The sequence below is a fragment of the Megascapheus bottae genome, chromosome 1, assembly GCF_031878675.1.
Source record: "Megascapheus bottae isolate mThoBot1 chromosome 1, mThoBot2.hap1, whole genome shotgun sequence".
In the NCBI taxonomy this organism is placed as follows: Eukaryota; Metazoa; Chordata; class Mammalia; order Rodentia; family Geomyidae; genus Megascapheus; species Megascapheus bottae.
The window spans coordinates 23,489,378-23,513,063 of record NC_143509.1 but is presented as its reverse complement, the minus strand read 5'-3'; the positions used below and the strand labels follow the sequence as shown (position 1 = coordinate 23,513,063).

Below are 23,686 nucleotides of genomic sequence, written 5' to 3'. Positions count from 1 at the left end.
ATCTATATAAAACATTATAGTCGTAAGTTTTTATAACTATGTAGTTGTGTTTATATTTCCAATACCATGTCCATAGCATTGGGTATACAACTTTTAAAAAAATATATATATATATATTTGGATTTAATAGCCACATATTAAGGATACCTTTTGTTCCTTTGGTCTTGACTTGTCTCACTCAACATGATTCGCTCTAGGTTCATCCACTTCCCTGCAAATGCCATTAGTTTATCTTGTCTACTGGCTATGTAGAATTCCACTGCGCATATATATATATATATATATATATATATATATATATATATATATATATCACATTTTCTGTATCCATTCATCTGCAGTAGGGCATCTGGATTGTTTCCATTGCCTGGCTATTGTCAATAGTGCAGAGATAAACATAGCTGAGCAGGTGTCCTTATATCTTGGGTTATAATGTTCAGGGTAGATGCCCAGAAGTGTTATGGCGGGATTGTAGGGAAGGTCAATTTTCAGTTAAGAAACCTCCACACTGCTTTCCAGAGTGAATGAACTAGTTTACAGTCCCACCAGCACTGCAGTAGGGTTCCTTTTTCTCCACAACCCTGCCAGCATCTGTCATTGTCTAAGTTCAAAATCTTGGTCATTCTTGTTGGGGTAAAGTGGTATCTTAGGGTTGTTTTTATTTGCATTTCCTTTCTGACCATGGATGATGAACATTTTCTCATATGCTTTTTTGTAGTGAAAGTCCTTGACTTTTTTTTTAAAAGAATGTTTAGTCTATTGTTTTTAAATTTTTTTAACATTCCAATAAATTCCTTTAGAATTTAAACCAGAATAAATTAGCTGAACACTATAAAAACTTTATTTAAACCCAGTATTTTAACTAAATACACATAAATGGCTTTTTTCCCCCCTTGCCAGTCCTGGGGCTTGAACTCAGGGCCTGAGAAGTCTTTAAACTTTCTGAAGGCCAAACCTCTATCACTTGAGCCACAGCACCACTTCCAGCTTTTTCTATGTATGTGGTACTAAGAATTGAACCGAGGGCTTTGTACTTGTTAGGTAAGCACATGTATAGCTTTCTTAGCTGTGCAACTTTGTTAGGTCTGTATTATACAAAGGTGGTATTTCAAACTCTCTTCAAGTCAACTGTAATGGTGGCAACTTATTGCAAAATCACTGTGTATATTGGCCGGAGGTATGGCTCAAGTGCTAGAACACCAGCTGTGACCAGGAAAATGTTATGTGCTGAGGAATCATGAAAGATCTCTCCAGTCTACAAAATCAGTGTTTGTTTCTTATAACTGATTCATATGACTTGGACCCCAAATACAGAAAATTACAATTAAAGAAATACACCAATAAATACACATTAAATTTATTATCGATGTAGTTTAAAAACTCAAAAATAAATACGCCACAACTAAAGCATTGTAGAAATGTCACCATGTCTAATCAGCATTATGAGAACTGTGTGAAACACGGTAATCAATGGCTAAAGATGAAACAGTGAAATAAATTAGTATGTGGGGAGAGTAGTGGTAAGTATTAGGACCCTATTAAACCTTCTATGTTTGTCTGGAAGGAAAGGAACCATTATGAAACAATGACAGGTAAAAGTTGTGGTTTAGTTACAAAATTTAAAAACCCAAAGCTTATAGAAAACTCAAGTATAAAATGTTTAGTAATTAAAAATACTAAAAAAAAAAAATTAGGTAACTCCTTTTTGTTTTATTTTTGTTTTCGCATGTTGGGGATTGAACCCAAGGCTCCAGGCATGCTGGACAAGTTTTCTGACTATGCAACATAATGTATTAAATTTAGGAGACAAGTGATTTCTAGTATGCATTTTGTACTTAGAAAACTCTTAGAATTTAGTATTTTTAAAAGTGCATAATAGATATGATAGGCTTATCAAAAATTTTCAAAACTTGGTATATATTCCTCATTTCCAATAATCTATAAACCTAATAAAATATAAACTCAATCAAATTTTGAAGCTGTTTTTTTGACTAGATAAAAACACCATGTATCTATTTAAAAAATATAGTCTCAAATAACTAAAATTAAAAATACTGACCTGACTGATCACTGTTTATCTTCAGAATACAGAGTTCTAAATGAGCAAAACTTTATATAAAGTTTTCTAGTTTTAAAGGAAGCATTTTTTTGGTTTCATTTAGAAAAGTTACTCCTAAAGGAACATACTGATAAGAGAAATAGCACTGTTGTTTTTCAGTACCTAAATTTTCACAGAAATATGTTAAATTTTGTCCCATGTTTTAGATACTGACCTCTGGGACTCACAGACAGCAACACAGATGGAGACAAAAAAGAAAAAACCCCACAGAATCATAGAAACTTGAGATTCTACTTCAGTAATTATTAAAGGGCAATTCTAAAATGCAAAGTAAAAACCCAGTTAAGGCAGCTGTAGAAGAGAATAAAAGTTATCTACCCAAAATAGTGCTACCATGGTGTAATTCATTCCTTAAAAACTGTATTGTCTAGCCATAAAAGCCAAAAATCAAAACAGCACTGCAGTTATGATGCAGCCTCATGTTTTTGCTTAGGTGAATGAAAAAGTAATGATCGTAACTCAAATGGGAATTTAATATGAATATATGTATATATATATATATATATGTATTACCAGAGATGTTTATATTTACTACCAAATATGTGTTAGCAATTCCCCATTCCTCACAAAGTCAGTATAACTGTTGCAGAAAAATCAACTGTGGCTCTGAATAGCCATTCACTGCAGACCTCAGCAATGTATCTGATGTAGGAGACTGGTTATCTGTGACAGGAAGAAGCATGTGCTGGTCCTCTGTCCCAAGGGGAAGAGCTAATGGTAGAGTTATATCAAAAGGCTTCACATCTATAGTTTCTGACATAGGACTTTTTTGTATGGAGTCTTGTTCACTCAAAGTATGATCTTCAACACCGGAATCTAGACTTTTGTCTGCACCTGCATCAAAAGGAGAATAAAATGTTGTTACACTATCTTTAAAAAGATCTCAATACAAGTCAAGACTAAAGGAACAAAAGGCGGATGGTATCCTTAATATGTGGCTATTAGATCCAAACAGTGCAAGAGCGAGGACTCAATATTTGCATACCCAATGCTATAGACATGGTATTGGAAATATAAACACAACTAAACAGACATAAAAATTTGACTCTATAGTCATAATGTTTTATTACATAGATTAATATGTATCTATGACATACAAACGCTCAGCCTAATTTTCATTATGTTCTAAAATCTAAGTGCCAGTGATTGTATATTGAGATTCCTTTCTTGAATACCTGTTTGTTAAACACGTCATTTGAAATATGATGTAAAAATCAATGTTAATAAATTCTTTAATTTAAAAAAATCTCAATAGACTAATCTACTCATAGGTCTCCAATTACATCCCAATGATCACACCTTGGTATAAGCTGTTTCTTTTACTGATATGCCAACGGTAGATAACTGGTCTCAAAGGCTCAAGCACCAATTCCACCATAAACATAAAGCCAATTTATTCCAGACCAAAGTGAGTTTTTTCTTATCTTGTCAAGCTTCATATTCTGCTCTGTGGCACCACTGCTATTAAACATTAAATCCTCAACTGGAGCATAGATGCTTATACTTTCCTAAGTCCTTCTAAGCCCTCAATAGTGACAGATCAAATGAATACTATTTATTCATTGAATATTTTAATAAATAGCCACTAGTATCCTGTGGGTTCAAGTTCAGAAGTATATAACTTTTCATCTATCTCCAGGGATGAGAAATTCTGCTGTACTGCACAAAGAAATTGTCAAAATAACTGAACTTTTATCTTAAGTTTACACTAACTTTATTTGTTCTTGTTATTCCAAAGTATCGACGTTATTATACTTGTTACATTGCATATATGCATAGAAATGTTGCAGTGAAATTACACTAATATATGCTAGTAAAAACAAAAGCAGAGAAATAAATTCTAATTCTCTAGGCCAAGCATCGGTGACTCATGTGTGTAATTCTGGCTACTCAAGAGTCTGAGATCTGAAGATTGTGGCTCAAGCCAGCCTGGGCAGAAAATCCCATGAGAAATTTTTCTTCCATTAACTACCAAAAAATTGGAATTGATGCTATGGCTCAAGTGTTAGAGCACTAGCCTTGAGTGCAAAAGCTCAGGGGCAGTGTCCAGGCCCTAAGTTCATGCCCCAGGACTGGCAAACGCACACAGACAGACACACACATACATAGACACATAGACACACACACACACAGTAATTCTTAGAATTTGTCCCAGATTTGAACGCACACAGACAGACACACACATACATAGACACATAGACACATAGACACACACACACACACACACACACACACACACACACACACACACACACAGTAATTCTTAGAATTTGTCCCAGATTTGACTTTAGTTCAAATAGTCAAGAATAAAACCTATAAGGCTGAGGATGCATGGCTCAATCCTCCTGCCTTTGTCTAGTGAGAAATGAGATTACATGTGGCATCATCACATGAGCTATAAGTGATGTTTTAAGTGAAGGGAATAAATTATTTTTTTAAATCAGATACTGAATATGCAAAGAAATCAAGAGTGAACTTTACTGCAAATTGTAAAGCCACATATGTGTGTGTCCAGTTTGAAAACACAAACACATGCTGGAGCTGGTGGCTCACTCCTGTAATCTTAGCTACTCAGGAGGCTGAGATCCGAGGATGGCAGTTTAAAGCCAACCTCGTACAAAAATCACTGAGACTCTTATCTCTAATTAACCACCAAAACTTGGAAGTGGTGCTGTGGCTCAAAGTAGTAGAGCACTAGCCTTGAGCAAAAAGCTCAGGAAAAAGGCTTAGACCCTGAGTTCACTCCCCACGACCAACAAAAATAAAAATGAAACATAGACACATAATGTAAACTGTTAGAATTTTATACTTCAACACAGTTCAAATGGCATGAATATGATAGCAATACACTTTAAAAAATATATAAACATTTACCAGAATGGACCTTTGTTTTATGCTTCTTTAAATTTTTAATATCTGTGTAAGAATTTCCACACAACTCACAGATAAATGGTCTTTCTCCTGAAAAACAAGTTAAAAAGTTTAAAACCTAATTTTAAAAGTTGTTGGCCAAGGCAAAAATATCAGTGTTTATGAATATAAAGCAAAAATTATATTATTTAAATTTGGCTCCAAACTCACATTTTCGGGCAGGGACTTTATTAAATACAATAAAATGAGAAGTTCTGTTAACATAGGTGCTTGTTCCTCTATAGAAAGCATATTCCAATTTCAAGGAAAATAGCAATTTTCATGTTTTGAAATTTAAAAACTACAAAATAACCTACTCTTATTTATATCAGATACATATTAGATATCAATTATATGCCAAACCCTGCTAAGAGAGCTAGAAAAAAATACATAATTTTGGCATCTGCTCTTAGGTACCCTACAAGTTAGAAAAATCCTTTAAAAAATGACATGCTAATATATATATATTTTTTTCTTTTTTTTTTAAAGAAGGCTGCTCTGGCTAGGGATCTAGCTAAATAAGAATGTTTTGCCTAAAATACACGAGGCTCTGGTTTTGACCCCAGTAATGCAAAGCAAAAACACTGCTAAAGAGCAAGGGAGTATGAGAATATAGAAGTTGCCAGTTGTACATAAAAAGTTTAATAAGAAAAGTTGGTATTGGGCCAGGTACTGGTGCCTCACAGTTGTAATCCCAGCTACTCAGGAAGCTGAGATCTGAGGATCATGGTTCAAAGCCAGACCGGGTAGTAAAGTTCATTAGACTCATTTCCAATTAACTACCAGAAATCCAGAAGTGGTGTTGTGGCTCAAAGTGGTAGAGCATTAGCTTTGAATGAAAAAGCTCAGGGACAGAGCTCAGGCCCTGTCAGACCCTGAGTTGAAACCCCATAACCCATAAAGGAGGGAAGGAGGGAGGGAGGGAAGAGAAAGAAGGAAGAGAAAGAGAGAAAGAGACCATAAGGGAGGGAGGGAGGGGGGGAGGGAGGGAGGGAGAAAGGAAGGAAGGAAGAAGGAAGGAAGGAAGGAAGGAAGGAAAGAAGGAAGGAAGGAAGGAAGGAAGGAAGGAAGGAAGGAAGGAAGGAAGGAGAAAGAAGGAAGAGAAAGAGGGAGAGAGGGAAAGAGGAAGGGTAGAACAGTGGGAGAGAGAGAGGAAGGAGGAGGAGGGGGGAAAGGAGGGGGGACATAAAGGGAGGCAGGGAAGTTGATGTTATCTTGGTATCAGCTCTTCCTTTCCATTTCATTCTTTTTCCTTTGTAGCCCCAGGATTTGAACTCAAGGTTTCATGCTTATCAGGCAGGTGCTCTACCATCTGAGCCATGCCCTCAGCTTTCCTGCTTTAACTTGTATTGCATTTTTGCCTGGGCCAGCTTGCAATCATTCTGCGTAGGTTTCCCTTGAAGCTGGGACCTCAAGCATGAGTTGTCATAATTAGCTTGTTGATTGAGAAGGGAAGGGGTCTTGCTAACTTTTGGCCAGCCTGGCCTTAAACTTCGATCATCCTGATCTCTCCCACCCAAGTAACTGGCATTATGGGCAAGAGCCATCATCCCAACTATTCCTTCTGGTTTTGTTGTTGTTGTTTGTGCCAGTCCTAGAGCTTGAACTCAGGGCCTGGGCACTGTCCTTGGACACTTTTTGCTAAAGGCTAGTGCTCTGCCACTTGACCACAGCTCCACTTCTGGCATTTTCTGTGTATATGCTGTGCTGAGGAATCAAACCCAGGTCTTCATGTATGCTAGGCAAGCACTCTACCACTATGCCATGCTCTGGGCCTCCTTTTCAGTTTTTGATATATCTCTAGTTTGATCCAAATTGTTTAAAAAACTATTATTGATTTTTTCAAAGAATATCCTCAATTTCTGACCAAAGGTAACTTGCACTCAAAATATTTTTAAAAAAAAAAACACAACAAAATAAGCAAACAAAGTTGATGTTACATATTAAAATACTGTTATATATAAATTATGACTAGATACCATATAGTCCATTATGGTTTCAAAGCAAGCCAAGGTTTACATAAAAGGAAATGAAGAGAGAACAGAAAACAATATGTTTTCCCTAAACACATACCTGTATGGGATCGAAAGTGTTTGTTGAGCTCTCCTGAAGAAATAAAACTTTTCCCACAAATACCACATATGTATGGTTTTTCACCTAGATGGAAAATAAAAGATAGCCAAGTGATGTACTATACCAATATAATATCATACAGATTATCTAAAGTAAGCTATTTAAAATATATTTAAATTGAAAACTCTACTGTGTTTTAGAGTGATCCATCTTAAATGAATGACTACACTGTTTAGAACCAGAAAGTTTTCATAGACTAAAACTAAATTCCTGAATAAGTCTCTTCTGGTAGAGGTGAGGCAATGAGTTTTTATATGACTAAGAGCACATTAAATTCATCAACCCGTATTTCAAACCTTGAAAACAATGTTTTGCTATTACAAAGGTGATGTACAGAGAGGTCATAGTTACATAAGTCAGGTTACATTTCTTTTTGGACAGTATCACCCCTTCCCTCATTCTCTCTCAGTTTTTCCTTCCTATCCCATGTATTGTATTTCAAATCTTGTGATCTGCTGTATTATTAAAGGAGAAAGTGAAAATCTGAGGAAGGTTATAATTTTAAATGTCTACCGTACCAGAAAAGAAAAAAGGATCAATATAGGGCCAGGAGTTTGGCCTAGTGGTTAAAGTGCTTGCCTAGCATGCATGAAGACCCGGGTTCGATTCCTCGGTACCACATACATAGAAAAAAGCCGGAAGTGGTGCTGAGGCTCAAGTGGTAGAGCTCTAGCCTTGAGAAAGTCCAAGGACAGTGCTCAGGCCCTAAGCTCAAGCCCAGGACTGGCAAAAAAAAAAAAAAAAAAAAAAAAAGGATCAATAAAGTTTGCTTCAAACCTGATCATTTACATTGACTCAATTAAGTTGCAAATCTTGGGAATGTCTGTGTAGGAAAGGTCATAATAAATTACTCATCTACCCTTTAACTTCACATTGCAATTGTACCCAAAGAAAGTAAATTCTCAAGAGATTAAGGTTTTCTAAAGTCCTAAACCAAGACTTATATGATACAGTAGCAAATTTACCGTATACATTAAAATGATAAAAAATAATTTTATCTACCTTGTATTCTTAGAAAACAATCCCATTTTTACATCTAACATGTGAAAACCATACAGCTTTAAAAAAGTACAAACACATTTAACCTCAAAAGCCAATAATCTACCTTCTGTAAAGAACCAGTTCTGCTTTTATTTACAACTTCCCTTACTTCAGTCTCCTTCTCCATGGTAAACTCTTACCTGTGTGTTTTCGAGAATGAGTGATAAGAGAACTAGAGACAGCAAATGCCTTCCCACAGGTGTCACATACATAAGGTTTTTCTCCAGTATGCCTGCGGACATGATAGGTCAGTGTGCTCGCTTGGGCAAATCTCTGTCCACATCTGTCACAAACATATGGCTTCTCTCCACTGTGCTTCCTATCAGTAAATGAACACACAAGGTTATAGTCAGGTAAGCAAAACAATTTGGAGGCTAATCTACAGAAGGCATTTTAATAGCACTTTATTTTATTTTTTAACGCTTCCTGAATTTGCGTGTCATCCTTGTGCAGGGGTCATGCTAATCTTTTCAGTTTCGTTCTTCTCAGTATATATGCTGCTGCAGCAAGCACTTAATAGTATTTCATTAAACCCCATTTTTTCAGGTTAAAATAAGATTAACAGATCTATGTTTTATTATCAGTTTCAGCTGGGTGCCAGTGTTACTCAGGAAGCCAAGATCTGAGAATCGAGGTTTGAAGCCAGCCCAGGTAAAGACTTTAGAGATTCTTATCTCCAATTAACCATTAAAAAGCCAGAAATAAAGCTATGGCCCGGCTCAAGTGACAAGAGTACCAGCCCTGAGAGGAAAAGCTATGGGACAAAGCTTGAGTTCAAGCTCCAATATTGGCACAAAACTAAGTTTTGCCACCATCTTTCTATTCTACCAGTGACCACCTGATATTGCAATTGCTGCTATTTGTCTATTTGCTCTCATCTGTCAAAAAAACTCCTTCAAATCTCTAGCACTTCTCTCAGGTGACATTCTGCTTCTATTTCTCTCAGAAATCAGTAACTAGCACCTGCTCCCACTGGTGGCAGACTTTGGCATAGTTCACACAGTGCTATATTTCAAGCATGGGGAGTCATGGGGTCATGCAGAGTCCCACCCAGACTTCAAGGTAAGAACAAAAGGGCAGGCAGTGTGTGGACAGAGGTAGAGTTAACAGATTTGAGGTGTGTACTGCTGGGTTTCCATTTCTGGTCCAGTCCTACATGATATTCTCCTATCCCTCCCATTCCACTTGAAATAGAAGTGCACACCCTGTGCCACAATACCATGGAGTATGTAAATGATTTTTATAGGTGTTCACACTTAGTGTATGTTCAGTTTTAGAAGAAACTTTGGACTTGGATTTTTTGTTGAAATAGAAGTGTATACCCTGTGCCATTATACCATGGAGTATGTAAATGATTTTTATAGGTGTTCACACTTAGTGTATGTTCAGTTTTAGAAGAAACTTTGAACTTGGATTTTTTGAGTAGTGCTGGAACTCCTCAGAGGGGTTGAAGGGAGGGTGGTGTTCTGCATTTTTGCCTTGTAAGAGGAGCCTTTGATGCCAGAGGCAGAATATTAGTTTGTATTTTTTTTTTCAGTCCTGGAGCTTGAACTCATGGCCTGAGCACTGTCCTTGGGCTTTCCTCAAGGCTAGAGCTCTACCACTTGAGCCACAGCACCACTTCTGGCTTTTTCTGTGTATGTGGTAACAAGGAATCAAACCCCGGTTTTCATGCATGCTAGGCAAGAAGCACTCTACCACTAGGTCAAACTCCTGGCCCCTTAGTCTGTATCTTTAATGTCCCCTAAAGGCTACTGTGGAGGACAAAGGCCCACAGAGATGGGGAAGTGACAGGAATCTAAGACTGATCTCATCAATAGGTTAATCTTCTGAGTGCCTTTCTGGCTGAATATGAATGAGGAATCTAGGCCCTAAGTTGGTGCCCAGTACTCTCTTCTCAAAGCAAGTACGTTTACATTTTTCCACCCTTGAGGCTGTGATGGGTGAGATCTGTTAAACTCATGAGGTGTCCTTAGGAGCTCTTTCCTACTGTCCCTATGCAAAGTACTTTTTTCTTTTCTTTAATTAATTATTGTGTGTGTGCATAAAGAGTGTGTGTAACTATGGCTGGAATGCAGGACCTTGCATTTGCTAGGAAAGTGTTTTCCTTCTGAGTTACATATTCATCTGGAATGAGTTCATAATCAGATGCCAGAAAATTAGAAGGTGGGATTGAGTTGAAGGGATGAGTCCCTTGAGGTGGTGTGCTGGGAGGCTGTCCTGTTATTTAGCCTTTCTCCCTCTTTCCCTTTCTCTATGGCTCCCATGGTGTGAGCAGCTCTGCTCTCCTAGGCCTTTCCACCAAGATGCTCTGCCTTACCAGAGGTCCTGAAACAGCAAAGCCAACTCAACAACTGACTGAAACCTAAGACTGAGCCAACATGAATGTTTTCTACTTTCAGCTGATTTTCTCAAGTAATCAGACATAGTGACAGAAAACTAAGACACAGAGGACATGTTGATCATTGTACTGCTAAAATCAGACCCTTCAACTTAAAATTGTTCTACTCACACACCTCTACTTCAGGCAAGGCAATTCCATGTTTTCAAATTCTTCAAGCCCCAAACCTTGAAAGCACTTTTGATTCTTTCATTCAGTTCCATAAGCAAGCAGTCAGTAAATTCAGTTAGTTTTACCTCTCCAATGTATGCCGAATCTATTACTTACCATCCAGACTCGAACCATCAGGTTCCTCTCTCACTTAGGCTCTATGCATTGATTCCTAACTAGCCACCCTACTTCCACTCTTACAATTCAAGTCTTTTCCTAATTTACCCATCAGAGTAATTTTCTTAAAATGCACACAACATCATAGTATTTATTTCTCAGTCCCAACAGAAACAGCTTTACAACTGCCAACAACTACCACCAAAAAAATGTATGGTCCAAGTACCCTATCACCATTCTGATCTTATTTTCCAGCTCTCCCTATTTCTTACTTATTCCTCTTCAATTGCCATAACTTGCAGTTCCTTGAATGTGCTAAGAATACAGCATGGTTGAGGTACAGTTAGAACTCTACTATCCTAAATTCAGATACAGTAGTATGTGCATAAAAACTTAAAGGTCTAATGGGTCATTTTTGTTTACCTTGCATGAATCTTGAGATTGCTAGAAGTTGCAAATTGCAAATTGCAAACATCACACTGATAGGGTTTTTCTTCCCCATGGTGCATACGACTGTGGAAGACAAGCTGGCATTTCTGAGCGAATCCTTTATCACACAACTCACATTTGTATGGCCGCTCACCTAAATAAGAAATTTTGTAGTAAGGAGGAAAAACTCTTCTAATTGCTAAAGGCAAATAGGTTGTCAAGAGTGGCTATCAATAGTACCAGTTTGGATATTTAGAAAATGCTAACTGCTAAGTACCAGGAATGTGGCCTAGTGGTAGAGTGCTTGCCTAGCTTGCACAAAGCCCTGCGTTGGATCCTTGGTACTACATACACAGAAAAAAGTGGTGCTATGGCTCAAGTGGTTGAGCACTAGCCTTGAGAAAGCTCAGGGACAGTGCCCTAAGTTCAAGCCCCAGGACTGGCAAAAAGGGAAGAGAGAAAGAGAAAAAGAGAGGGGGGAGAGAGAGAGAGGAGGGAGAGAGGGAGGGAGAGGGAGTAAGAGGGAGAGGGAGGGAGAGGGAGGGAGAGGGAGGGAGAGAGAAGGAGAGGGAGGGAGGGGGAGAGAGAGAGAGGAAATTGCTAACTTACTAGGAGCAACTACAAACAAAATTTCTTTCTATACTATTTTTAAACATCAATAGATTTAAGAGAAATGTTTCTCACACTCATAATAGTGAAAGGTGACCAATGAGAAAAAAATGTATTATATCTAAAAACACATAGATCTTAAGTATACCAATATGTGTTCAACTTTGCCACCAAAAGAAGGACATACAAAATAAAACTACAGAAACTGAGAAAAGAAGGTACCTGTAACTCAGAAATCAACAGTCTAAGAAACACATAAAGAAAGAAATGTTAAGCTAGGTTTGGTAGCCCATGCCTGTAATTCTAGCTACTCAGAAGGCTGAGATCTGAGGATCATGGTTCAAAGCCAGCTCGGACACTAAAGACCATGAGACTCTTAGCTCCAATTAACCACTAGCAAACTGGAAGTGGGGCTAGGCTCTAGGGGTAGGGCTGTAGCCTTGAGCTGAAGAGCTCAGGAATAGCACCCAGGCCTGGAGTTCAAGCCCCATGACCAAAAACAAAACAAAACAAAAAAAAAAAAAAAAAGAAAGAAAGAAATGTTAGCACTACTGAAAATTGGTCTGAGTTAAAACATAAGGCATAAAGGAGAAATGCATTAGGATTTACATGTCAATTAACAATACTGTAGCAATTAATACTTGGTTTGTAACCACTGTCTAATATTGAAATAATTTTATAAATAAAACAATGGCAAACTTTGGTCATAAGCAGTCAACATCATGTGCTACCAAACTCTCTATAAGAAATAACAACAGTATTTGAAAACTAGCATGGTGGCTCACACCTGTCATCCTCACTACTCAGGAGGCTAAGATCTGATGATCATGGTTTGAAGCCAGCCTGGGAAGGAAAGTTCATGAGATTCTTATTTCTACCTCCAGAAGTAGAACTATGGCTCCAAGTGGTAGAACAAGTCTTCAGCAAAAAAACCAACCAAACAAACAAACAAAAAAAACCCTCAAGGACAGTGCCCAAGACCTAAGTTAAGTCTCATGATCAATCACAACAATAATAACAACAGAGTATTTTAGGCTGGTATTATACCTCAGTGGTAGAGTGCAATATCATGTTTCAAATCCCAGGTTAACAAAATAATAAAATTATGTTAGTCAGAGCATAAAACAGTCACCAGTCTTACCTGTATGAGTTCTCACATGTGTCTTCAGCTGGTTACACTGAGTAAAGGCTTTTCCACACAAGTGGCACACGTAAGGTTTCACTCCTTTGTGTATTCTCATGTGCCTTCTCAGGCTACTGGCTTCTGAAAATATCTTCCCGCATGTGTTGCACATGGGCTTGGCCTTGGAGAACCTCTGATCCAGCTCTTCTCCAGAGTTTTCCACCTCATATGGATTCTTGACACTGGCTATGTTAGACATAGAATGTTCTTTCAGAGCACAATTAGCCTGTGATTTTCTCCGTTTCCGTTTCACTGTAGCAGTCTGCACAGTATCTTGTGCCGGTGAAGTATTTTCCACGACTGATGTCAACTCAAGTTCTGAGTGATCATTTCTTTGGGCAACTTGTTCAACTACAGATGTGGACAATTTATTTGCATCTAGGATTTCAACAGATGTGTTCTCTAAAATGTCACCAGAATATTGCAGTGTTTTATTCTGCCCTGCTTTCTGGGAATTAAAAGCTTTCTTCTTCTTTCTAGTTTGAGATGACTTCTTTGCTAAAGCCCCTTGCTTAGGATTTGCCTGACCTAAATTTGCAGACACTTCTGATTTCTCCCGATGGTTATAATCTCGAAGGGTAAGGAGACAAGACTGTTGGTTCAATTCAATGTTTCCAGTAATACTGGATATCTCTGTAGAAGAGGGATTAGCAATAAAGGCAAAATCTTCCATCTTTATTTTACATTTAGTTACCACCTCTTCCACTTTGAGATAATCAGCAGCCTGATGAATTTCTTTAACATTCCAACTGTAAGGAAACAAGGCTAAATGACAACATTCTGATCAAAGAAAAACTGCTTCTGAGAACAGTTGAAAATATAACGCCATGTATTTCAAGATCTATGAAGCAGGCTAAACAAGGTGTCACTTAAACAACAAAGGTACAAAACTTAATTCTATCAGAATTAAAGTATAGACAGAGATCTCCAATTTTATAGAACCTAAAAATATTAAAAATAATGCCTATTCATAGCAGTAATGAACTATTAGAGAAAGATGCTACATTTTTCTGGTTGTTTTAAGAAGAAACTGAACACAAAAACAGTTGTTAGTAACTCACTGTGTCCTCCCATTTTCCTGAGGCCTCTTCAGACAGCAACGAAATTTTCTAGATAGGCAACAGGAAGAGTCTAATGAAAATTTTTTCCTACTATTTCCCCTTTTGCCCTGGGAAGGGCTTTGAACTGTGCTTCTCAGACTTGACTGTGCATGTGACCGACTCAAGGATCTTATTAAATAAAGATTCAAATCCAGTAATTGTGTGATGGGGTGGAGATTCCGTACTTCTAATGTATGCCCTGATGAGGTCTGTGTCCTCAGTCTGTGGATCATGGTTAGGGAGACAAGGTTTTAGAACGAGTGAAGCGTTCTCCTAATATCTCCCATTTCTTGGTAATATGCAACCTAAATTGACTGGAAAGTTTGCCAGGTTAGAGAAATACAGAAAGGCAATCCACATCGTTCAACATTCTAGTCAATATTTGTTCTAGGTTAGCGCTACCACTTTGAGCCACAGTGCCACTTTTGGCTTTCTAGTGGTTAATTGGAGATAAAAGTCCATGGTTTTTCATGCCAGGCTGGCTTTGAAACATGATTCTCAGATCTCAGCCTCCAAAGTAACTGGGATTACAGGTGTGCACCACTGGAGCCTGGCTTCTAGTCAATACTTATGAACATGTATTGCGTATATTCGGAGGGACATTAAATATCAAACTTCCTGTTTACAATTCAGAAAAAAGATGAGGAATCTAGTGTTGGCTCTGGCATTTCTAGCTGAATTAATTACAGTAAGTCAAAATTACAGGCTTTAATTTCCTTATTATAAGATTATTAATAATGACCACTTTGGTTGAGGGCAGATTCAAACACATAGACACATACCCCTCCCTTCTCAAGTAACCTTCCCACACTTTTCTCAAGATGATCTCTCTTCTGTTTTCATTTTAAGTCAGAACAAGAGCGATTTAATTATAGCTGGTGATATAGCTGCAATGTCATAATACTATTTTTTTTAAAGGCAAAAATTTGTGGAACAAGCATGGCTGACTCACTTCTATTATCCTGGGGATCATTGTTACCACATTGTGAGCTTAGTCTAGGAAGTGGTAAGACCCCATCTCAACAAGTAAACTAAGTATGGTGGTTCATCTCAGCTATACATAAAGTGTAAATAGGAGGATGATGGTCCAGGGTGACTCTGGGAAAAAAATTAAGACCCAATTTGAAAAGTAACCAAAGCAGGGGGTCGGAGTTTGGCCTAGTGGTAGAGTGCTTGTCTAGCATGCACAAAGACCCAAGTTCAATTCCTTTCCACATACATGGAAAAAAACTTCAAATGGTACTGTGGCTCAAATAGAGCTTTAGCCTTCAGAAAATCCAAGGACAGTGCTCAGACCCTGAGTTTAAGCCCCAGGATTGGCCAAAAAACAAAAAAAGGGAAAAAAAAGGAAAAAGGGAAGAAGAAAGCAAGCAAGCAAGTAAGCAAGCAAGCGAAGAAAGAAAGAAAGATAACCAAGGAAAAAGAGCTGAGGAGTAACTCAAGGGGTACAGTGCCTGCCTAGCAGGCATGAGGTCCTGAGTTTAATCATATTACCAAAAATAAACAACTGTACTCATAAATAGATATGTGAAAATTGAAACCCCCTACACCTATGCAAATTTTTAAAAAGTTAAAATTTGTAATGCAATTTAAAAAACAAGCCTCTAAGATCTCAAAAGTATACTTCAGGATCTACAAGTCTCTACCCATGTTGACCTCTTTCCTCCAGTGCCATTTATATGGTTCCTTATCTAATCTAGTATGATAGCTTTTAAGAAACTCTCTCATTACAATCCTTTTTCAGCTCACTATAAAGCAAGCAGATTCAGCCGGGAGTTTGGCCTAGTGATAGAGTGCTTGCCTAGCATGCACGAAGACCTGGGTTCCATTCCTCGGTACCACATACTTAGCAAAAAGCAAAAAGTGGTGCTGTGGCTCAAGTGGTAGAGCCCTAGTCTTGAGAAAATCCAGGGACCATGCTCAGGCCCTGAGCCCAAGCCCAGGACTGGCAAGGGGGGGGAGGGGGGAGGCAGATTCACAAACTAATTTAAAAACAAATCACCAGCTTACAAAATTTTATTTCCTTATGAGAACCTATCCAAAGTCTTCAACTAAATTACACATCAATTTTTAGTATATAATGTATCTGAGTAATTCTCCTAAACAAGAAAATATTACCTAAGACATTTTTATCGGCCTATTGAACTATCATTTTAAAAATATACCATGAATCTGAACAATTTAATTCTGTATTTGTAAAGAAATTGAACAAATGTCATAAATGCATATTAAAATAATCTTTTACTTTTACGATTTTTTTCTTACATGTATACAGCATTATCTAAACATATTTTATCCTTATGTATTTGTTACATTGCTATTTTAAAATAAATGAGACACTTCTAGAATGAACATAAAATTTATGTTTTTACTGGTATCCTTAATATGTGGCTATTAGATCCAAACAGTACAAGAGCGAAGACTCAACATTTGTGTACCCAGTGCTATGGACATGGTATTGGAAATATAAACACAACTATATACACATAAAAATGCATGACTCTATAGACATAATGTTTTATTACATAGATTAATATGTATCTATGACATACAAACCCTCAGCCTAATTTTAATTATGTTCTAAAATCTAAGTGGCAGTGATTATACATAGAGATTCCCTTCTTGAATATTTGTTTGTTAAACAAATCATTTCAAATATGATATAAAAATCAATGTTAATAAATTCCTTATTAAAACATAAAAAATGTATGTTTTTACTTAACTAAAACAGATCTGTTAGTCTTAAATCATATCTATATTTTGTACTCCATTAAATACGGTACCAAACATAACAAGATGAGGTAGCCTTACCCTGGCGCTGATGACTCACACCTGTAATCCTACTACTACACAGGAGGCTGAGATCTAAGGATCCTAGATTGAAGCCAGCCCAGGCATGAAAGTCTAGGAGCCTCTTATCTACAATTAACCATCAGAAAACTGGAAGTGGTACTGTGGCTTAAAGTGGTAGAGGCCTAGCCTTGAGCAAAGAGGTCAGGGAGAGTGTCTAGGCCCTGAGTTCAAGCCCCACAAATCACACACACACACACACACACACACACACACACACACACACACACACGGTAGCCTTTAAGACCACACCAAAACAAACAAAAAAACAAGTCACACTGATTATTCGGTACTGAAAGAGTAAACTATTTTACACGTGTTCTACAATCTCACTAACAGTTAAGAACCAATCAACATTTCTTTATTTCAATAACTGATCTTTGTTTAGAAGCATTTTAGTGTTTCTGAAACTTGTTTTCATCTTTTGAAGAGTCACCGAAGGTCACTTCATTACACACTGAAAGGTATGTGCTGAACTCCTTAATGGATTACTTCTGGTAATATTTAGAACATGCCTATGAAATCTTTTATAACCCTCATTTTACATGCCAGTGAACTTAGGGCTGCAGCTCAGTAGTAGAGTACTTGACTAGCAGGTAAAAGGCATTAAGCCATACCCCCAACACCACAGAAGACACACACAAAGCTCAGGGCTCCAAATATTGGCCTTTAGCCAATTTAATTTTCTATTTTTCTGCTTATTTTATTAATTAGTACATTATTCTGTTTTTTTGTTTTTGTTACATTGGTAGAAGTCTTCTAATTCTTCTGGGTATGCTTGATAACTAATTATTCAGCTGGCCAGGAAAAACACAAACCAAAAAAAGTTTGAACAAGACACCTGGCTCTCTTTCACATTGGCTCTTCATGTGACTGCACAAAGAAAGATGCTTTGTTTTGTGTTTGTATCAGTAAGTTTTTCCTGAATGAGTTCATTGAGAAAGAGGAACCATTAAATTCAAAGTCAACCAAAATTCAATGGTCTGAGGCTATTTTGTATTATATACTCTAAATACTCTTAGATCAGTGGCACCTGCATAATGAACTACTTAGCATATTTAAATTATTTATCATGTATTACAGTTCCTTAATCAGCTTACACAAAATGACTCACTTGAAGATTTCATTGTACCAAACTTCTAAAGTAATTCCCAAATCTTTATTTTTCTTTTTTAAAGGTACTAAGAATGAAAAACTCAGGGTCTTCCATGAAGTGTGCTACTACTTGAGCCATGCCCAGAGCTGAATATTTCCTTTGTATAAGGCCTCAGAATTATCCTGATTCTAGATTTCTAAAGAAGTTCATGATCATTAAGTGAAGTAAGCCAGACTCAAAGGAACTTAGGCTCAATGGTTTCCCTCATTCGTCATAATCAGTAGAAACCTTGGGCTCTACTAGCAGAGATCTGCAATAGAGCAAAATCTGGATACATGAAGCTAATTGAAAGGACCTCCAGGATATTGAAACAAAAGCCATATAATGAATGATTGTTGTCCTTAATGTACTATGTTGTCTCTTATCTCCTTTGCTGTCCCTTGGTTATCCCATATTGTTATAGTATCTCACTTTGTTATCTGATATATTGAATTTATTTGTATTTGGTTATTTGAAATTTGATAGGGAAGGAGGGAAAACCAAGATGGGTGGGGGGTGGGGGGGAGGGTAATGGGTACCAAGACATGTGAAGGGGTATCAATGTATGTGAATTAATGCACCCTCTATCTGGCAAATATCATGTAACCCTTTTACTAATTACAATAAAAAAAAAAAGAAGTTCATGATCACAACCAGCACCAATACAAAAGGGAAGGTGTTGGTATAATGTGTACACAATGTACATGCATGTCTACAGAGATCTCTGGAAAAGCATGACTGCATATCAACATGTTAAGTGGCTATTGTCCTATTCTTTACTTTTTTCTTATGAAAGTAGGTATGTGTTATTAATCTAATTATAGGATTCATTGTGTAGAGAAAACAATGTGGCATTTTGAGGCTCTTCAGAACTGACTTGTTAAGGTGCTAACAGCAGCTAGCATGAAGAGACATAAGAGCATTTCTGAGAGGCCAGGAGTGTGGCCTAGAGGTAGAGTGCTTGCCTAGCATGCATGAAGCCCTGAGTTCATTTCCCTGGAACCACATACACAGAAAAAGCCAGAGTGGCATTGCGGTTCAATGGCAGAATGCTAGGCTTGAGCAAAAAGTGTCTGAGGACAGTGCCCAGGCCCTGAGTTCAAGCCCTGTAACCCCCACCCCTAAATAAATAAAACAAAAAAGAGAGCATCTCTGAGTTAATAAACATTAGTTAATCGTGGTTAATAGTAGGTGGCAGAATTTGAGGTATTTCCTTTTTCCACTTTTCTTTATTAGCCAGTTAAACTAACACTGTAATTTATTTGGAAATGAAGTTACTCTCCAGATCCAAATCAGGAAGAGTCCTACGGCTATTTATGGCCGGCAATACAAACAACCTTCTCAGAACCCATAGAGTCTTCCTTCTTACCCCATCTTCATTCTAATCACTTTATAAGTAGTAAGTACCAGAACTACTGGGATGGCTCAAGTGGTAAATGTTTGCCTAGCAAGCCAGAGGTCCTGAATCCTCAGTCCAGTAGTAAAACAGTCGGGGGAAAGGGAGAGGAAGGAGAGACAAAGAGTAAGGGAAAATACTGGAGGAAAGCAACAACCAAAACATAATGGCCAACTGAAATTCTCTCAAAACTATTTTCAATGGCCCTTATTTAGCAAATAAATGTGTCAGAACTTTTACTCTTTACAATGTGCTTACCAAACGCCTCTTCATCCCAAATCAGTGATACTTGTTTATTAAACAAATGTGTAAGTACTTGAAGACTGAGTGCAGAAACTGAAAAAAAATGCAATTCTATTCTTTCTCTAAAGACTACTGACTAACTAGCTTCTATGACTGAAGAACAACATAAAAGCATACTGTACCTGTCAAGATTTAAAGTTCCTGTGTATATAAACTCCAACAGTTTCTGAAATCCATCAGCCTTCACCTGACTTTGATCAAGAAAAACATTGTTCTCAGAAGTGCTTCTGTAGATTGCACCAAAATACTCACTAAAGGAGGCAAGGACATTCCTATGTGCTTTAAACTGGAATTCTCCAATCACCACAGTGCAGTCACAAAGAAAACCAGCTTCCCGCTGCTTGTTTAGTCTCTCTAGAAGATGCTCACAGTGGTGTGAGTACTGCATTTTGATATCAGAAAGCAAGTTTACTCTTGTCCTAGAAGACATAAACAGCACATCAGTAATCACAAGTCTTCATCAAATGATCAATCACTCAAGCAATTTAGGCATAAAGAGTGGCAGGCAGAGAAGGTACAAAGGAAATGATGAAGAATAGTGAGCTCTCATTCTGTCACCTCTGAAAATCATCATCAACTACATATGGTTTAAAAAATGCAAGTGCCAGCCAGGTGCTGGTGGCTCATACCTGTAATCCTACCTACTCAGAAGGCTGAGATCTGAGGATCATGGTTCAAAGATAGTCTGGGCATCACCAGAAAACTGAAACTGGTGCTGGCTCAAAGTGACAGAACACTAGCCTTGAGCTGAAGAGTTCAGGGACAGTGCCCAAATCTATAGTTCAAGCTCCACAACTGACAAAAAACAAAAACAACAAAAAGTATATTTCATCTCTTTGTTTCGCCACAGAAACTTGTTAACACCATCCCTAGGACACACATCAATAAATGAAGGTGAAGCCAGGTGTGGTGGCTCACACATGTAATCCTAGACTGAGATCTAAGGATTGTGGTTTAAAGCCAGCCCAGGCAAAAAGTCCCAAAAGTCTGTGAGACTTTTATCTCCAATTAACCCACCAGAAAGCCAAAAGTGTCACTGTAGCTCAAGGGGCAAGGCACTAGCCTTGAAGTGAAGAGCTCACAGACAATACCCAGACCCAGTTCAAAAATAAAAAATAAAAAAATAAAGGTGAATGAAAACAATTCTGTGGGCTGCAAAAATGGTGGAATTTAAAAAAAAATCATTATTATAAAGGTGATGTACTGCTGGGTGGGTGACCCACACCTATAATCCTAGCTATTCAGGAGGCTGAGATCTGAGGATCACGGTTCAAAGCCAGCTCTGGCACTAAAGTCCATGAGACTCTCATCTTCAATTAACCACCATAAAACTGAAAGTGGGGCTGTGGCTCAAGTGGCAGAGCTGAAGATCTCAGGGACAGCACTCAGGCCCAGAGTTCAAGCCCCACGACCAACCAAAAATAATAATAAATAAAAGTGATGTACAAAGGGGTTACAGTTATGTAAGTCAGGTAGAGAATAATTTGTCTGGACAACTTCACCCCTCCCGTTTCTCCCCTCCTGTCCCATCCACAAGTTCAATTTCAGCATAGTGCCTAGTGAGTACCACTACTGCATTTGTTTACCCTTTGTCCCTCCAAAGACAGACAAACAAAAAAACAAGACAAAAAGACAAACGAAAACAGCAAAGAAGAAAAAAAAAAGCCTCTTGCTCAATTCCTGGAGTTCATTTCAACAAATACTATTTTATTTGACCAGATGCACAAAGACATTGTGCCTTTGGAGGATGGATTTTTTGTGTGTGTGTGTGGGGGGGGGGAATAGAGCTTGAACAGGGCTTGGCCACTGTCCCTGAGCTCTTCAGCTCAAGGCTACTACCCTACCTCTGGGCCTGGGCGTTGTCCCAGAGCTCTTCAGTTCCAGGCTACCGACATACCTTAGAGCCAAGCCCCACTTCCCGTTTTCTAGAGGTTAATCGGAGCTAAGAGTCTCAGGTCCTTTTGTGCCTTGATCCTCAGATCTCAGCCTCCAGAGGAGCTAGGATTTTAGGCATGGGCCACCTCACCCGGCAAGGGTGGACATTTTTAAGCAGAACCCTCAAACTTTCAAGTACATTCGAACTGTCAAAAGTACATTAAGGGGGAGAGGTGGGGAACAACAAATCATTAAGAGATGATTCCTTAGGAAAGAAAAGGGTGAGAACACTATTAATTTTTTAATTCCTCTCAAAACACCAAAACTTGTTAGTTTCTGCAAAGCACGAGGTAAATTCGGGGAAGACAGAATATAAAGGTGCTGGGCCTGGGTTGACAAGGGTTCTGTCATATGCCGGGCGGAGGCCATACCTCCTCCCTGTCACTTGCCTGGAGGCTGCCCCCTCTCCTTCAACACAGAGCCAGAGGTCACACCCCCTTCTCCTAGTCACCTACCCAGAGGCGGCCACGGCCCTCCTCAGTCACCAGCCCAGAGGCCACCCCCCTCCACCCCATCACCTGCCCAGAACGACTACACCCTATCTTGGTTACCTGCCCACAACAGGCCAAACCCCTTCTCTGGACAACAGCTCAGAAGTCACCGCACTCCTCTCTAGTCACCTACCCAGAGGCCACAGCTCCCCCCCCACACACACACCCCGTCACCCCGCTAGGGATCCCACCCCCGTCCCCAGTCACCTGCCCAGAGGCGGCCAAACCTCTTAATCTTAGCTGCGAAGATGCCACACCTCTCCCAGTCACCTGTCCGGAGGCCACACCCCCTCCCTGTCACCGGCCCAAAGGCCACACGCTCCCTATCCAGGCTCTCCACTCGAGGCCGCAACCGAGGGCGACCACGAAAGCCAGCCCCCCACCCCCACCCCCGCCTCGGCGGCCCGGCCCTCCGCCCGGCACCCCTTCCGCCAATTCCCACAGCAGAGGCTGCGGCCGGGGCCGTCACCGGGACTACTTCGCGCAGGCTCTGCGCCGTCCCCGCGACCCGCCCTCGAACTCCAAGAAGCCGGCCTTCGGACGGCCTGGGGCCGGGGGAAGGCACAGACGCGGGCCGGGCTGAAGTCGGCACTCACCGGTAGCCGCCCAGAGGGACCCGTTCTTTCACTCTCTCTCCGCCATCTTGGCAGGACGTCACCGCGCCACGCTCCGCCTCTCCTCATGCCTCCTGGCGACGTCTCGTCCGGTTCCGTCCTCCGGGAGCCCTAGGAGACACAAGGGCCCCCGCAGGTCCGGGCTACCGGCACAGTCGTGCTTCTCCCCTCGAAACAGAGGGCGTCCGAAGTGCGAGAAGCCAAGGCTCGTTCGCCATACCGCGCCGGTCTTCTTAATGCTGAACGCTCCGGACCGGGCCGCCCGAATTCTCCGGACTTCTTCCGGAGCCGCGCGGCGCGGTGCATGCTGGCACTTGTAGTTCCTGGTCTTGGCTCGTTTTCCGCTCCGCTTTAAGCCCCTCCCCGTGGAAGCTGCTGCTTTGTACACGCTGGCTCCCGGCCATGGGGATTGTAGGGGCTGAGTCTGATCGCCTCTTCTCAGTTTTCGTACCCGATAGCTCACTGGACCCTCTGGGTTTTGTTTGCGCCCAGGCAACTGTATCTCACCTTCCAAGATGCCCGTACCTGGTGATAGGAAGTTCAGACGCACCAAAGGGAAGCGTAGCGGTTGGGCAGACTGCACATGCGCAGCGCGAGAGGAGGAGGGCCTGTTCGGAGTCCGACCGCCTCCGTCGGTCCTCGGCAGCCACCGCAGGCTCTGTGCTCCAGAGTTGCTGGGAACAGTGACTTGTTGTTAGGTCCAGGTAGCTTCCTCCTCGATGGTGGTGGACATGGCAGAAAAACCACCATTTGGGCTTTTTCTTCTTCCT

General features: G+C 39.7%; 1 protein-coding gene and 1 non-coding gene across 4 annotated transcripts; both read right to left on the bottom strand.

The window, feature by feature from the left end:
- Positions 1 to 1,341: 1,341 nt before the first annotated feature.
- On the bottom strand, positions 1,342 to 22,977 carry Mynn (myoneurin). 3 transcript variants are annotated; one of them, XM_090338637.1, is made up of 9 exons: positions 22,899 to 22,977; positions 19,999 to 20,295; positions 14,154 to 14,201; positions 13,051 to 13,841; positions 11,295 to 11,454; positions 8,344 to 8,522; positions 7,103 to 7,186; positions 4,994 to 5,080; positions 1,342 to 2,953 (listed from the first exon to the last, which is right to left on the bottom strand). In XM_090338637.1, exons 2-9 carry the CDS (start codon positions 20,262 to 20,264, stop codon positions 2,691 to 2,693), a joined length of 1,878 nt encoding a protein of 625 aa, XP_090194763.1. In that variant the 5' UTR covers positions 20,265 to 20,295; positions 22,899 to 22,977; the 3' UTR covers positions 1,342 to 2,690. The 3 variants fall into 3 exon arrangements, with proteins under 3 accessions (XP_090194763.1, XP_090194768.1, XP_090194771.1); XM_090338642.1 differs by lacking the exon at positions 14,154 to 14,201; XM_090338645.1 differs by lacking the exons at positions 14,154 to 14,201; positions 22,899 to 22,977 and having other exon boundaries at positions 20,129 to 20,210.
- Positions 8,612 to 8,716, bottom strand: LOC150068514 (U6 spliceosomal RNA). Its single transcript, XR_016538451.1, has one exon. It is a non-coding gene; the product is annotated as a U6 spliceosomal RNA (small nuclear RNA).
- Positions 22,978 to 23,686: the final 709 nt, after the last annotated feature.

Coding starts and splice junctions, on each gene's coding strand:
- Mynn (XM_090338637.1), bottom strand. CDS start 20,264: ATGCAGTACTCACACCACTGTGAGCATCTTCTAGAGAGACTAAACAAG. Junction 13,842..14,153: donor CAGGAAAATGGGAGGACACA/GTGAGTTACTAA, acceptor GTTTCCTTACAG/TTGGAATGTTAAAGAAATTC. Junction 2,954..4,993: donor TAAAACAAAGGTCCATTCTG/GTAAATGTTTAT, acceptor CTTTTGATGCAG/GTGCAGACAAAAGTCTAGAT.